Source organism: Melanerpes formicivorus, unplaced genomic scaffold, assembly GCF_026170545.1.
Source record: "Melanerpes formicivorus ecotype bairdi unplaced genomic scaffold, bMelFor1.0.p_v2 SCAF_4, whole genome shotgun sequence".
NCBI classification, from domain to species: domain Eukaryota; kingdom Metazoa; phylum Chordata; class Aves; order Piciformes; family Picidae; genus Melanerpes; species Melanerpes formicivorus.
Window position 1 is genome coordinate 34395576 of NW_027142356.1, and position 15602 is coordinate 34411177.

General features: G+C 45.8%; 1 protein-coding gene across 1 annotated transcript; it reads left to right on the forward strand.

Moving 5' to 3' along the window:
- Positions 1 to 2094: 2094 nt before the first annotated feature.
- Positions 2095 to 4287, forward strand: LOC137461610 (uncharacterized). Its single transcript, XM_068171295.1, has 2 exons — positions 2095 to 2292; positions 3075 to 4287. Exons 1-2 carry the CDS (start codon positions 2121 to 2123, stop codon positions 3986 to 3988), a joined length of 1086 nt encoding a protein of 361 aa, XP_068027396.1. The 5' UTR covers positions 2095 to 2120; the 3' UTR covers positions 3989 to 4287.
- Positions 4288 to 15602: the final 11315 nt, after the last annotated feature.

Below are 15602 nucleotides of genomic sequence, written 5' to 3' on the forward strand. Positions count from 1 at the left end.
TTAGGGACTAAGGTGTGGCCGGCGGTGACAGAGAGAGTGTACCCGCGGGTGCCCCTCTGTTGTGCGAATGACCCTCATGGATCCTATTCTTCCTCCCTCGCCTCCAACCTGCGCTATTTTGTTACTGAAATGAGGCAACCAGCAGCAGGCAGAGCTACAAACTCGGTTCGTGACCGGGTGAGGGCCAGGAGGTGAAGCCTTCAGGGAGAATAGATCCCCGAGGACGGCAGTTGCAGGGGTCCCTACACAGCTTAATTCAAAGAGAAGCCAGGCTGTGTCTCTAGGGTCCCATGGAGCAGAGGCAGCTGGTGTCCTGTGCGGTCAGGAGTCTTTGAGGTACTGTGGTATCCTCTCCCCCCCAGCAAGTGGGCTCTGTGAAGGCACCTTGAAGGATGTGAGAGTGCACAGGAAAATAAAAACTCGAGCTGTTGGCTGCGCAGCCTGCTTGCTTCATTTTGGTTTAGAATTCAGCAGGGACAGCTGCCAGGGAATCACCGACTGGGAGAATGCTTTGGGTTAGAAGGGACTTGCAAAGGTGATCGAGGCCACTTGTTACCAGCGTTTCATAAGCCTCACTGTAAATTATTACACTATAGATGACCACAATATTATTATTTAGTAATAATAATAATCACCAGAATAACTAGCTATCTTATCTAAATCTACACTCTTTTATCTTAAAATCATCACCCCTGTCTTAGTGCAGCAAGTGTTGCTAAACAGACTGTCCCCTTCCTTCTTGAAGGTTCCCTCCTTTAAATACTTAAAGGTCTCAGTAAGGCCTCATCAGAGTTTTCTCCAGAAGAGCAACCCCAACACTCCCAGCCTTTCCTCATACGAGAGGTGAGCCATCCATCTGATGGTGTTTTGTGGCCATCCTTTGGACCCTCTCTAAGAGGTTCATGTCTTCCCTGTACTGAGGACTCCTGAGCTGTATCCAGTACTTCAGGTGAGGTTCCACCTCCCTCAGACTGCTGGCCATCTCCCTTTTGCTGCAGCTGAGGATATAGCTGTCATTCTAGGCTGCAAGCATGGCTCATGCGCAGCTTTTCATCCACCAGTACCCTCAAATCATAGAATCCACCAGGTTGGAAAAGACCTCAGAGATCATCAAGTCAAACCTGTTACCTAACACCTCATGGCAACTGAACCATGGTTTCAAGTGCCATGTCAAATCCCTTTTTGTACAACTCCAGGGATGGTGATTTCACCACCTCCCTGGGCAGTACATTCCCATGGCCAATTACTCTTTCTGGGAAGAACTTTCTCCTCACCTCCAGTGTAAACTTCCCCTGGCATAGCTTGAGACTGTGTCCTCTTGTTCTGCCACTGGTTGCCTGGGAGAAGAGACCAACCCCCACCTGTCCACAACCTCCTTTCAGGTAGTTGTAGAGAGCAATAAGGTCTCCCCTGAGCCTCCTCTTCTCCAGGCTAAACAACCCCAGCTCCCTCAGCATCTCCTCATAGGGCTTGTGCTTAACACCTCTCCCCAACCTCACTGCCCTTCTCTGGACACGTTCAAGTGTTTCAATGTCCTCCTTAAATTGACCAGCCCAGAACTGGACATAGTACTCAATGTGTGGCTTAACCAGTGCCGAGTGCAGGGACGGAATGGCTTCCCTGCTCCTGCTGGCCATTCTATTTCTGATACAGGACAGATCCTTCTCCAAAAGACAGCTACCAGCTGCCCTGAACTCTTCTCTCCTGGGCTCTTGCTGGAAATGGTACCAAGAAGAGCCCAGGAGAACAATGGGCAGATAAGACAAGTACTGCTCGCTCCTTATCTCAGTGCATCTATTCAGGTTTGAGCACCGGCAGTTAAAGAGCCGCCTGCAATCTTCACACCCTCGGGTTCCCAGGAAGAGCCCCGCACCGCCCCTCATTAAAGGCCACTTCACACCCGCGGCCAACGAGGGATGGGCTCGGCCGGGCCAGCCCGGCCCAATCACAGGGCCCCGCTGCTCCGAGCGCCCAATCGGAGGAGGGCGTTGCGAGCCCCTCCGCGGCTATAAAAAGGACACCGTGGGACACGCTCGGCAGCAGGCTTCGTGTCGTGCAGAGAGAGCAGTCCTCGTCCTGCCGCCATGGCCCGCAACGACCGCTCCTCGCCCTTCTGGGAGATGCTGGAGCTGTTGGCCCGGGAGCCGGGCATGGAGTGGTTGGAGCTAGGCCTTGCTGGACAAACAGCTACCTCCTCGCATCGCGAACGAGGGACGGCGGTGCGTCGGGCCGAGGCGGCGGCGCAGCAGGACAGTCCCAGGCAGAGCGCGGAGGACGGCGCGGCAGTGAATGGTAAGTGCGGACATCGCTGTGGATTTGCTTTAGTTGTGTGAGGCTGGAGCCTTCGGAGGGAGGATCTGGGGACGGGAGAGAGGGGATCTCATCAATGATTTTCGTGAAGACTTGGCCGAGCAGTGTGGTGCGAGGGAGCTCGGGCATCTGACCTTCAGATGCTCTTATCAATATCTAAAGGGTGACTTTCAGGAGGATGGAGCCAGGCTCCTCTTCGTGGTATCCAGTGGTGGGACAAGGGGCAAAGGACACAAACCTCCATATAAAAGAGCTTCCATATAAAGATAAGGGAAACCTTCACTCTTGATGGTGGCGGAGCACTGGAGCACACTGTCCAGAGAGGTTGTGGAGTCTTGTCCGGAGGCTTTCCAATCCTGCTTGGACATGTTCCGATGTAATTGAGTGATTCTGCTCTAGCCGGGGGTCCCTTCCAACCTTTATTATGTGAATTCCTCCTCCTGGGCTGGGAAATACTTTGCCTTCTGGTGCTGTGTGCTTTGTGGAATCTTAACTTCTATAAGCTATACTAAGAAGGCGTGCTTTTAAAGTTGGTGTGGTGTTGTTTTTTTGCCTCTCCCTTATTACTCCACCAACTTGTAAATTACCAGATCTAGTCCCTGAAATGGGCCTAGTAAATTGCTTGTTTTCCATAACTTTTTACCAGTTCCATAGGCAGCTCCGTAACCGATCAGATAAAGTAGCGGTGCATTGGTTTTGTTGCTGCTTAAGTGGCGTACTTGTGCCTGTTCTCAGCGCGTACTAATATGTATCCTCTCTCCTAGGCGAGGAGTTTGGCAGCCCTCAGAACCATCCCTTGGGATCTTCACCTCTGAAGACTTTGTCGTTGTTGGAGATCTCGGGGAATAATAGGCTTTGGGAAACCTACCTCGAAGGACTGAAGAAATTCCTTGTCTTCAGGGAAAGCATGGGAATGCCTGCAGCTTGGCCCATTCCGGAAGAGCAAGTTAGAGGATTTTTGGCTTCAGAATCTCCTTCTTCATCCTCCAAGACACTGATGTACATGGCAGCACTGACTTACTTATCCAAGCTGACTGGTAATCCGAGTCCTTTGGAAGATGCTATAACCCGTCGCATGGTGATAGGGTTGAAACGTCGAGCGGGTGTCCTGAGGGATAAATACTTGCCTATAACAATTGAGGTGCTGAGATCTCTCTTAGGAGTTCTGGAGACTGTGTGCATGACTCATTATGAATGCTTGCTGTTTCGTGCATTATTTACTGTAGCTTTTTTTGGGGCCCTTCGGGTAGGGGAGTTGGTGGCAAAGCACCGTAATGTACTGCAGCCTGAGCTGCTGTACCTGAGTGACCTCCAGCTGCTGGAGAGGAGAGCAGTGTTTTATCTCCCTATCTCTTCCGAGGGTCAGGAGAGGCATGCTATCAGCCTTGGGTTGTCTGGAGAGCCATGGGTCTGCCCTGTGCTCGCCCTCTGGAGCTACGTGTCAGCTCGTTCACGGCAGGAAGGACCCCTCTTTCTGCACGGGGACAATACGACTGTGACTAAGAGGGAGTTCCTGACGGTTCTGCGGTGTGCCCTGCAGCTGCTGGGGCTGAGCCCGGAGCAGTATGGAGTGCATTCCTTCTGGATGGGCGCTGCCGTCACTGCTGCCCGCTGTGGCTTTCCTGGGGAAGACATCACTCGGCTGTCAAGGTGGCCCTGTATGATCCCAGGGAGATGATCTCCCTCATCCACAGAAAAACAGAAGCTAATGAAATACCTTCTTTCTGTGGAGTTGTTGCTTTTTAACTGTATAGTTTCTAGTCTATGGTAGGAACTTAGTATTAAACACCTTGTTTTGGTTTGACTACCACACACCTGTAATGAATTTGCTACCTCACAGTGGGGTCATCTCTGAAGTTCACTCACAGTTGCTGCATGTGCTATCTGCGGTGTTGAGGGTGGGGGAATTCCAAACCTGCTGTGTGGACCTTGTCTGTCTTGACAGAGCAAGTCTGCAGACGGTTTTATGTTGTACAGTATGACTTAATAAATGTTTCCTTTATAGACATGTTCTCTGCCTGCTAGTGATGTTATTGCTCTTTAAAGAAATGGTAATCTTGGCTTTGGGAGCAATGAATGACAAGCAGCCTTCGGTTTTGAAGGAAAACTCTGGAGTCTCTCTTCAAGAAAAGCTCTTGAGAGGTAACTGTTGCAAAACAGGAGGTAAATGGTAGTATCTTTTGGCTTAGCCATATGCTTTTTAACACTAATCTCTGTCACTCAGGTCAAAAGGGAGATCAAAGTTACATTATTAGCCCAGTAACAGAACCCAAAGGATGAGATTTATAAAACATAGATAATCATAAGCTGTTCAAAGTGATACCTTGTGCTGTTTAAATGGGGGGACAGCACCTTTTTTTATTCAGCAGTCTCTGCCTCTGAAAATACTTCCTTATGGGGATCAAGCCTTGGACAACCATGTCCTACACCTTAAAATTGTTACATTTTTCATTCTGCAATGAGTGTTTATAAAGATACCTAATACTCTTTAGTTACTCTTCCCAACAGCTTTATGTAGGCTGAATCTCAACATCCTGTGCATCCATACATCCACACAGAGGTGTGAGTAGGAGATGACACTTGGAGGGTTAAAGAGCTGTCAGATCCAGCAGAGCTTGCAAGACTCAAGGGATGGCTTTCATGGGCTGTAGGTATTGTCCCCACCAGAATCCCCAGTGCTAGAACTCAGACCAGCTTTGGACAAATAGTATGTATGGAAGATGTACCAAGATCTGTGTGTGCTGTTACTGGGCATGCTTTAGCAAAGCTGAAAAGAAGTAAGATGATTTTTTCCCAGCAAGCCTCCATTTCACTGGAGGGGAAATACCAATGAGCAGGGCACAAGCAGGGAGCTGTGTACAGTGGGTATCTGCTAAAAAGAGGAGGAGGCAAAGAACATTTAACTGCTCCTCTAGTCAGGCATTACAGGTTGCCCTCTTCTGCAGGCTGCATTTCACCAGGGACAGCTTATGTGTTCCTGCACCTGCCCTGGGCATGTAAACTACATGCCAAAGAGCAGCCCACTGCAAAAGATGCTTTTCATAGAAGGCTGATGAACCATACCTCCATCCCTGCTGTGCTCCTGGTGGAACAAACTGCCTTGCTGCAGATACCACCTCCTGACCTGTTGCTGTGTGGCTGGAGGCTGCATCTGGAGCACAATCCCCATGAGAAGAGAATGAGGGAGCTGGAGTTGTTTAGCCTGGAGAAGAGGAGTCTCAGGGGAGACCTTATTGCTGTCTACAATTACCTGAAGTGAGGTTGTAGCCAGGTGGGGCAACAGAACAGGAAGACAGAGTCTCAAGCTGTGCAAGGGGAAGATTAGGCTTGATCTTAGAAAAAAGTTCTTCACAGAAAGAGAGATTGCCCATTGGAATGGGGTGGCCAGGGAGGTGGCAGGGTCACTGTCCCTGGAGGTGTTTAAGAAAAGCCTGGGTGAGGCACTTAGTGCCATGGATTGGTTGATTAGTTAGAGTTGGGGGATCAGTTGGACTTGATGATCTTGGAGGTCTCTTCCAAGCTGGTTGATTCTGTGATTCATCTGAGGCTTTTCTTCGTAGAGCCTGAGTGAGCACAGCTCTTCTGGCAGGTGTTTCCGGCGCAGAAAGCAAGCAGGCCCTGTGGTTAAGCTGGGGATGGTGAACTTCGGCTCGTTTGCCAATCGGTGCCGAGTGCAAGAGGCTCTCCCACCTCATCTGAGCCCCTGAGAAGAAGCTTCCAGAGCCAAGGGAGGATTTTAACACCAGCACTAACCTCAGTGTTGATGTTAACTGGAAGAGGTAGCTCCAAAACAAAAAATAACAATTGACTTGGTTGACCTGCGAGTGCTGGTGGCCAACAAGTTCACCGCGAGCCAGCAATGTGCCCTCGTGGCCAAGAGGGCCAATGCTCTCCTGGGGTGCATTAGGAAAAGTGTGGCCAACCACTTGAGGTAGATCCTCCTCTCTCTCTTCTCTACCCTGCTGAGGTCACACCTGGGCTACTGTGTCTGGTTCTAGGCTTCACAGCTGAAGGGAGAAAGGAACTGTTGAAGAGAGTCCAATAGAGGGTCACAGAGATGCTGAGCAGACTGGAGCATCTCTGTTGCAAGAAGAGGCTGAGAGACCTGGGTCTGTTAAGCCTGGAGAAGAGAAGGCTGAGAGGGGATCTGAAGGGTGGAGGGTGCCTACCTGCCTGTTTTTCCCAAGAGAGCCCAAGGTAAAATAAAGACCTCTGAAAGCTCTTGAAGGAAAATTAATCAGTAAAATTAAGCCAAAAAAATCCAGTGATTGACTGGGTGGCAGAGCACAGCCCAGCACAAGAACAGGAAGCAGAAGAAGGATTCCTGAGCCAAAGATTCAGGGACATGTCTGTCTCTATACCTCTCTCCATATAATAACTACTGAAGCAAGTTAAGATTTTTAATTCTTCCACAAAATTTTCCCACCTGATCCTGCAGGAACCAGCAAGAATCTTTTCTCCCTCCTTGTTCTTTTTGGTGGCTACAAAACTCTGAAGGAGTTTGAGAGCCTGCAAGTGTTAATTGGGATGTTGGCACCTGAGCTGAAGATGCCACCCTGACTCCAGATGCTGTTTCTGCCAGGGGTCTCTTTCCCTTGCTGTTCTGCAGGGCAGACCTGGTGTGCTGCCTTTGAATGAGCCTGAGATGGCCAAGACCTCAGGGAATCCTACAGGCAAATGGTTTGTGGCCATACGATTTCTCAGACCCTTGATTTTCCTGCTTCTTAAGCAGAGAAGCAGCTTTGTTTAGACAGCCTAACTTCCTCACACTATTCCCCACCCACCATCCAGAAACAGGGTGTTCCTCTGTCTCAGAGCATGGGCTGAGAAATTAATTGATGGTGTGAATTTACAGCATGTCACTTATTCCATGGTAACTACTGCATGCACACTCCTGCTCAGGCAAGCACCAGGTAATGAGGTGTGAACAACTTCACGCTTCATCAAAGAGCCACAGCACAACCTCAGAGGTGTTTCAGCCAAGCAGCTTCTCCACAGTAAGTAAATGGTAGTATCTTTTGGCTTAGCCATATGCTTTTTAACACTAATCTCTGTCACTCAGGTCACAAGGGAGATCAAAGTTACATTATTAGCCCAGTAACAGACACCAAAGGATGAGATTTTTAAAACAGAGATACTCATAAGACGTTCAAAGTAATACCTTGTGCTGTTTAAATGGGGGGATAGCAGCTTGCTTTTTTATTCAGCAGTCTCTGCCTCTGAAAATACTTCCTTAATCCTTTAGATGCAATTCCCTCCGAGCATAATTACCCTAATCAGTATTTTAAATGACAAAAATAGCACAGGGTTCACTTAACAGTTAATGATTTCCTTCGGATGTGATACTTGATGTCCTTATTTCAACCTGTTCTCTTTTTCGGTGGGGGCTTGAATTTTAAGTTACTTTTCCTAAATCGTGGTGTGCTTCACCATAATCATAGAAGTGCTTGGGCCATTGTACTTTAGTAATTATAACATTTGTAGTAATTTGATAGTATCTGGTGGGATATATTTACTTATTTTTTTTTTCTTACCACGTGGCTGAACTGGGAAGGGAGCTGGTGAGTCACAGTCCCCTGCTCCAGAATTGTGGTGAGCAAGCCTTGTGATCACTGCTCTGAACCTGGGCAATGGTTAGTGCTGAAGAAGCTAGCTTTGTCTTTCTGTGCCCTATGTCCTTTTCTGACAAAACCATGGGGGAGCTAGCTGAAATTTAATGCTAGCTTGATCTCCATATGGATAAATAGCCATGATTTCTCAGACTTTTGATAGGTAGAAATTATCACTCTGTAGGGCATCACCAATCCCCTCCTCCTTGCTGTGAGAGTGAAGTGACCGTGGGACTGCACCAGGGGAGGTTTAGGCTGGAGGTTAGGAAGAAGTTCTACACAGAGGGAGTGATTGCCCATTGGAATGGGCTGCCCGGAGAGGTGGTGGAGTCACCATCATTGGAGGTGTTCAGGAGGAGACTTGATAGGGTGCTTGGTTGCATGGTTCAGTTGATTAGGTGGGTTGCATAATATGTTGGACTCGATGATCTTGAAGGTCTCTTCCAACCTGGTTTATTCTAAATTACCTACAGCACAGCAGGAGTTGTGTGGTTATGACCAGCTTTGGAGATCTTTGTTTTGACTGCAGTTCAGCTAAAAGCTGTCTTTGCATGGCTTTGTTCACTTGTAATGCTTTTTATGTATAGGAGCTTCTGTTTCGGTGCATGAAACTAAGTGCAAGATCTAAGGTGGTACTGCCCAGGAACTTAACCTGAAGGCACCAGCTGCTGCAAGTTAAGGCTGAACAGACACTGGGAACATACCTGCATAAGGAACTAGTTTTGATCTGTGGAAGCTTTGATGGGCTCTTGCTGTCCCCTGTGTACTTGATATGCTGTACCCAGGCAGGCCAGCTTTTGGGACTGTCTGCTGGCTTGCTGTGAAAGGGTTGTGTTTTGGCTTTGTGGCATGGTTGTAGTAGTGTGAGGAGAGGGAACTGTAAGGGCGGCCTCAAGAAGAGGAGCTAAGGGACTGCCCAGTTCCCAGTACTCTAATGTATTAATTTTCAATGCATTTTCCTAAGCGGAATCACTTGTACCTGTGATGGTAATTAAGTGATCTCCCTGTCCTTAGGGAGTCCTGTACAAGTAAATCAAAGTAGCTGCAACAGCATTGCAGACCTGGGAGGTATCAAAATGAATCCAGTACAAACCCAGCCATTTAACTCCCTGCCAGGACTCCCATTCAATTGATTTCAGCAATAAATTGTGCTTTCCAAATGGGGAGACAGGAAACCCTTGCAAATATTTTGAGTGTAAATGGATGTTCTAATGAGGTGTGAATGGCTGTGTCAGTGCTAGCACCTTTAATAGATATGCTGGCTTTGAAGTTGAACTGAGTCTGTCTTCTGGGGAGCCTGGTGTTTGGCAAACAATTAGCATGATGATTTCTTTACTGGGGAAATGGATGTCTGTCTGATCTGTAATTTGTGTGATCTGTAATTTGTGTGATACACAAGCAGAAGAGAGAATTCTGTAGCTGCAGCCAGAGATTTTTGGTTTTGTCCCTCCCTATGCAGAATAAAAATCGAGGAAGTTGCTGGAGAGATGACAAAGAATTGACTGTAATTACCTCCTTCACTGAGTTCTGATCTCAGCATTGAGATGAGAAATTTGGGTTTTTAAGGAACAGCCATCATAGAGGTAATTAGCTCTTTAAGAAGCCCTGTTTTGCTATGCTGCCATATTTTCAGATAGGGTTATAAATGCAGTGTGTTATAATTATTTGTTGGAGCTATATAGGTCTCCTTCATGTGGCAAAGCTGAGACAGTTGGTGAGTAAATGAGACTTTTTTTTTTCCCCTTGCGCTCACCAGCTCAGAATCCTAAAATGGTTATCTCAAATTTATATTTGCAAGGGTTTTTAGCTTTCCATTTAGCTGTTTTACAGATCCTGAATAGAAGCAGGAGAGGATATAAGAAGCAAAATGAGGAGTTATTTCAACCCACAGTTCTTTCTTAGAATGTTAATTAGTGATTTCACATTTTTATCATGTCAAGGGTGAAAGGCTAAGCAAACTGTCTCCAGAAAGAGCTAAATTACTCTTGTACTACTGATCACTGGCTGCTCTGGGAATTCTTTGTCCTAGGTGAAGATACTGATGCATCATTATTCATGTGGAAGCCTGAACTCTTACAATTTCTACAATTTGTAATTATGGAATGTAAGTAATTAAACTCTTTTCAGGATTAAGGGGAAAAAGATTAGTTGTTTTTTTGATAGAGAAACCCCAAACCTCTTTGTGTACCTGGTTGGTATGCATTTGATTCTAATCTGATTGCGATGATTATAACAAGTATATATTCCTTAGAATGGCAGAAATCATGTTACTTCATTACTACAGTATTAATTAATCAAGTATTAATTAATCAAGTTTGGAGTGTAGGTTCTTACACAACTGAAATATTCATTGTTGAAATTGTACCTCAGAGTTTGTCATGGTTGGGGCTGGGCTGGCCCCTAAATGAAAGACAGATGCTGTCTATTGACCCTTCTCTCTTCCCAGAAGGGCAAGGAAATAAATGGGAGAGACTTAGGGATTGGGGAAAAAAAAACCCCTAACTAAACTCACCTCTAAAAGCTCTAATTAAATGGTAATAATAAAAATCAATCATAAAATAATTAAATACATACACACACAAACCCAATACTAGACTTCCCTAGTGCTGATCATCCCACCACTGACAATGGGGGCCAGGCACTGGGGAAATCCAGCCTGGGCTCTGCAGGAGACTGGTACTGGAATCAGTAACTGGATTCAGAAGCTTGTGAATTGAGATCAAATCAGAAAAAACTGACAAGAGCTATAGTAAAGAGCTTAACCCTTGTCATCCCTCAGCTTTACATTGAATATGATGTACACAGAATATCTGTGGTCAGGTTTGGGTCACCTGTTCTAGCTGGCCACTACTTCCTGCAAGTGCTCGAGGAGGTGGTGGAGTTGCCATCACTGGAGGTGTTCAGGAGGAGACTTGATAGGGTGCTTGGTTGCATGGTTTAGTTGATTAGGTGGTGTTGGATGATAGGTTGGACATGATGATCTTGAAGGTCTCTTCCAACCTGGTCTGGTCTGGTCTGGTCTATTCTATTCTATTCTATTCTATTCTATTCTATTCTATTCTATTCTATTCTATTCTATTCTATTCTGGTTTTGCTTAAGACTTTTACTGCTGACCTTGGTTTCTACAGGAGCAAGCATAAGCCAGAGCCTTTCTGCATATCAATACTCAGTAGTAACTGCAAATGCCAAGTGTTATCTCTTCTACAAGCAGATCCTGTCTGCAAAAATGTGCTGTGAGCTGCAGAATGGGCAGTTACTTAAACTGAGCTGTTCAGTCAAATCACTGAACAGAGAATTAGAATAGAATTAACCAGGCTGAACAGACCTTTGAGATCGAGTCCAACCTATCACCCAGTGCCATCTAATCAACTAAACCATGGCACTGTGTCACATCCAGTCTCTTTCTAAACACCTCCACTGATGATGACTCCACCACCTCCCTGGGCAGCACATTCCAACGGCCAATCTCTCTTTCTGGGAAGAACTTCTTCCCAACATTCAGCCTAAACTTCCCCTGGTGCAGCTTGAGGCTGTCTCTTGCTCTGGTGCTGGCTGCCTGGGAGAAGAGACCAGCCCCCACCTACCTACAACCACCCTTCAGATCGTTGTAGACACATTAATTCTATTCTAGCTCAATGCAGGAATTCATGTACCTGAAATGGATGAAATCTGAAGGAAAGGGCTTCTATCCCTATCTACTGAAAATAGGTAACTATATCAGGTACCTGCCAGGTTTCACACTGGGATCCATTTGTTGTGGAGTGAAAGCATCCCTTGCTAATCAAGTGCCCTTTCATAGCCAAGAGCCAAGTCCATAAAGCTAAGAATAAACAGGCAAATGCCTCAGAGTTTTCTTTTGAGTGGTTGTGTAGAGAAGTCTGTACTATAAAAAGCGCTGAGGAGACTTTCTGAGCCAATGTGCAAATGCAAGCAATTGCATCTCCTGTGCCTCTGTTTCTTGTTTGCAGCCAGCACCTGGATGGGAATTAGCTAGCAAAAGAAAAAGATTGAGGGGTTCTATTGATCTATTACTTGAAACATCTCCAAAATGTCTTTTGGATACCTAGAAGTCTTTTTTCCCTTTCTTCTTCTTCCTTCCACCTTGACTTCTTCCTTGTGCTTACATTAAGATCTGCATATCCACCAGTTGTGATGTCTGCTTGTACATAGGAGAGACTTGATCATTCTACTCCATAGCAAGCAGGACACTGACATTCTGTAGTAGCTCTGGTGGCATGCAGGGCATGACATACCAGCACTGTCTGTTCTGCTCTGGCTTTCAGTTGAAGATGTTTTATTTTGTATTCTTCAGTCATATCTCCTCAGGAGGTTTGTAATTGCTAATGTTGCAAACTTGGAAGCCACACAGGAATTAAAAGTACATTTATTTTAAGATCTCTAAAGGCAGACCAATGTTTTTTCAGTTAGAAGGCGGCTCTGTTTTATGTGTTATGATACAATTTTGGCTAGAAGCATCAGTAAAGTGCTGAATGTATCAATTGCTACGGGCTCATTGAATTATCTCTTCCAAAAAGATGTCATAATGTGTTGCCATCTCATTCTCTGAGGCTGGTTGTGGGTATTCACTACAATGTAATGTTTAACCCTACCAGGGGCTTATTTGCTACTTGCATTGCCTTGAAGTACTGACAGAAGGGAAGGAGTTAGTGATCAACATGTACCACAGATCCCATGCTTTCTTCTTTATGTGTAACTTCCCACCAAGAGCAAATCCATTATCCATCAGAGTCCAGACCTGACCATACCCTGGTCATTCATACCACTGGATTAGGAGCAGCTCTCTGAAATGCCAGTGTAATGTGCTGCTTTTGCTAGAGCCCAGGGGTAAAGCCAATATGGAATTTGTTGCTAAAATGGGTGCAAGTTCTAGCAATCTTTTTATACTAGCTGTTTTATATGAGTTGGAGGAACTGGCTTTTGCACTTTTATCTACATTTCCCAAAGGCTATAACTGCAGGATGATTATAGGATGGTCTGTCTTCCCATAGCTCTGCCCTAGCAATAAGCTGTGCACAAATCCCTCTTGCCTTTTTTCCAGACATCTTGGTTCAGCTTCAGAATAAAACATCCTTCCTTAAGCTAAAAGCAGCTGAACAATTGGCAGAGATACTTCATAGCCCCCTGCCAGCTCTTGGCAGGCAAGCAGCAAATGTTTTCCAAAGCACACAAACTAACCAGGTATAATATGTGGTTATAGTGGCATTTTAATGTTAGAGCACAATTGGTTTTTTGGTCCTTAACAGCTTTTACACCTCATCTCCTTCACAGAACTTGGAAAGCAGCAGTTGCTAAGGCTGTAAGATTCAGATCAGTGTTGTTCTAGATAGAAAATCTTTTGTCTTTAAGGGTAAAAGGAATTTCTTTTTCAGCCCAGTTAGCCAAAGGAAAGGATGCTCCTTGGTGGTGTCTCCAGAGTCCCTGCTATTATTAACACTTGAATTTTTTTCCCCTTGGAAGTACTGAGCCTTCATTTCATTGCATTTGTTGTGGGCTGTAAAGAAGAAGGAACCAAAATCTTGGCACTGGACATTTGTTTAGTGGTTTGCAGATGGAAACCAACAGTCTGAATGCAGCCTCCTTTAACTGAGCTGCAGCCACCATGCTTAGAGCTGCTTAAGACCCTTAAGGAATGCGGTCTTCAGCTGAGGTGGTGGTGCTTTGTCCCCAAGATTTAAATGACTCTTGTGCCAGAACAAGTGTAGTGGCAGAGTTTGAATAAATCTGTATGTTTGTACTATAATTTTCTCAAGGGATTCTCTCCCCCCCATAGCTGTGTTACCTGAAGGGAGGTTGTAGGCAGGCAGATGATGGTCTCTTCTCCCAGGCAGCCAATACCACAACAAGAGGACACAGTCTCAGGCTGCACCAGGGGAGGTTCAGGTTGGATGTTGGGAAGAAGTTCTATACAGAGAGAGTGATTGCCCATTGGAATGGGCTGCCCAAGGAGGTGGTGGAGTCGCCGTCATTGGAGGTGTTCAGGAGGAGACTTGATTGGGTGCTTGGTGCCATGGGTTAGCTGTTTGGGTGGGTTGCATTGGTTGATGGGTTGGACACGATGATCTTGAAGGTGTCTTCCAACCTGGCTTATTCTATGTTCTATGTTCATGCTAGGACGTTGTAAAGAGTGTCAGTACCCACATACCGTGAGATGTTTGAGCAGCTGTGCCCACAAATTAGTCCTTTTCCCTCAAAGGGACAAATAGGTGCTGCTTCCTGATCCTACAGGAAAGTTAGACCAGGTATAAATGCAATATGGAGCTGTGTCCTTCCCCATGGAGTTGCTCTGGTATTCTTAAAGCAGGCAGCTCTGCAATGTTGGTAAGCTTGGCAAGGAGTTTACTTGTTTTAGAAGAAAACCTTGCTCTTGGAGTGGTTTGCCAAGGTGGGTGTTTTGTCATTCTGAGTAAAGCTTTATTTGTTTGTTTATTTATTTATTTATTTACTTAAAGCTTCTTTTTAAATTGTGGGAACATGGAGAAACCACCTGGGTAAAGTGATGTGTGTGAGGATTAGCTAGAGAAGGAACAATATTTATTAAAGAGATGAAAAAAAAAAGCAAATCAAGAGCAATTAAGAAACATTTAAGAAACCAAAAATACCAAATTTTGCAACCAAAATGTTTGCTTAGTATCTTTTTCATGGAGATGTGTATGAGAATGTATCCCATTGTACACAACACCAGTGAAGCAGCGTGTATGAATACTGTTCCAACAGTCATCTGGCAGCTGGAGCTCTGTGAATTCCCTGAAAACACTTACAGTTTAGGTAGATACATTATGGTCTGCATTTTTTTCTTGTCATATCATCTTCTGGCACCTTGCCTTCCCCAACAGCTGCACTTGTGTTAGAGCACAGCATTAGTCATAGCTCTCTGCAGGGAACCTGAGTTCTTGAGAACTTGAGTTCTTCTTGAGTACTGCATTCAGTTTTGGGCTCCTCAGTTTAAGAGGGACAGGGATCCAGTGGAGGGCTATGAGGATGATTAGGGGATTGGAGCATGTGCCTTATGAGGAGAGGCTGAGGGACCTGAGGCTTTATAGTCTGGAAAAGAGAAGACAGAGGGGATTTAATAAATGTTTGTAAATATCTGAGTGCTGGGTTTCAGGAGGGAGGGGACAAAGTCTTCTCACTTGCTCCCTGTGATAGGACAAGGAGCAATGGATGTAAGCTGCAGCACAGGAGGTTCCACCTGAACGCAAAGGGGAACTTCTTTACTGTAAGGTCACAGAGAACTGCAACAGGCTCCCCAGAGAGGTTGTGGAGTCTTTCTCTGGAGACTTTCAAGGCCTGTCTGGATGTGTGTCTCTGTGACCTGAGCTAGATTGTATGGTCCTGCTCTGGCAGGGGGGTTTGACTTGATGATCTCTTTGGATCCTTTCCCACACCTGGCATCCTGTGAACTCAAACTCTCAGGAGCTCAGATAATGACACAGAAATTTAATTGTACCATATTCTCTGTTGCAAGGTGGATGGGAGGTTATCAGGAAAGCAGAAGTTTTGAGGGGCTGCTCTACCCTTTATGCAGATACTGTTCTGAACATGATGAGTTTCAGCAGTGTTTTAAAGGGATGTATCCCTCCTTTGAATTTTGGTAAGGGTGCAACTTTAGTTTTGAGTTAGTGTCTAAACTGTGCCCTTAAGCCTTGCCTCTTCAGATATTG

What these genes read in the sequence shown, in the direction of transcription:
- LOC137461610 (XM_068171295.1), top strand. Translation starts at nt 2,121, where the DNA reads ATGCTGGAGCTGTTGGCCCGGGAGCCGGGCATGGAGTGGTTGGAGCTA. An exon ending in GGACGGCGCGGCAGTGAATG is followed by an intron (nt 2,293 to 3,074) that starts GTAAGTGCGGAC and finishes CCTCTCTCCTAG; the next exon opens with GCGAGGAGTTTGGCAGCCCT.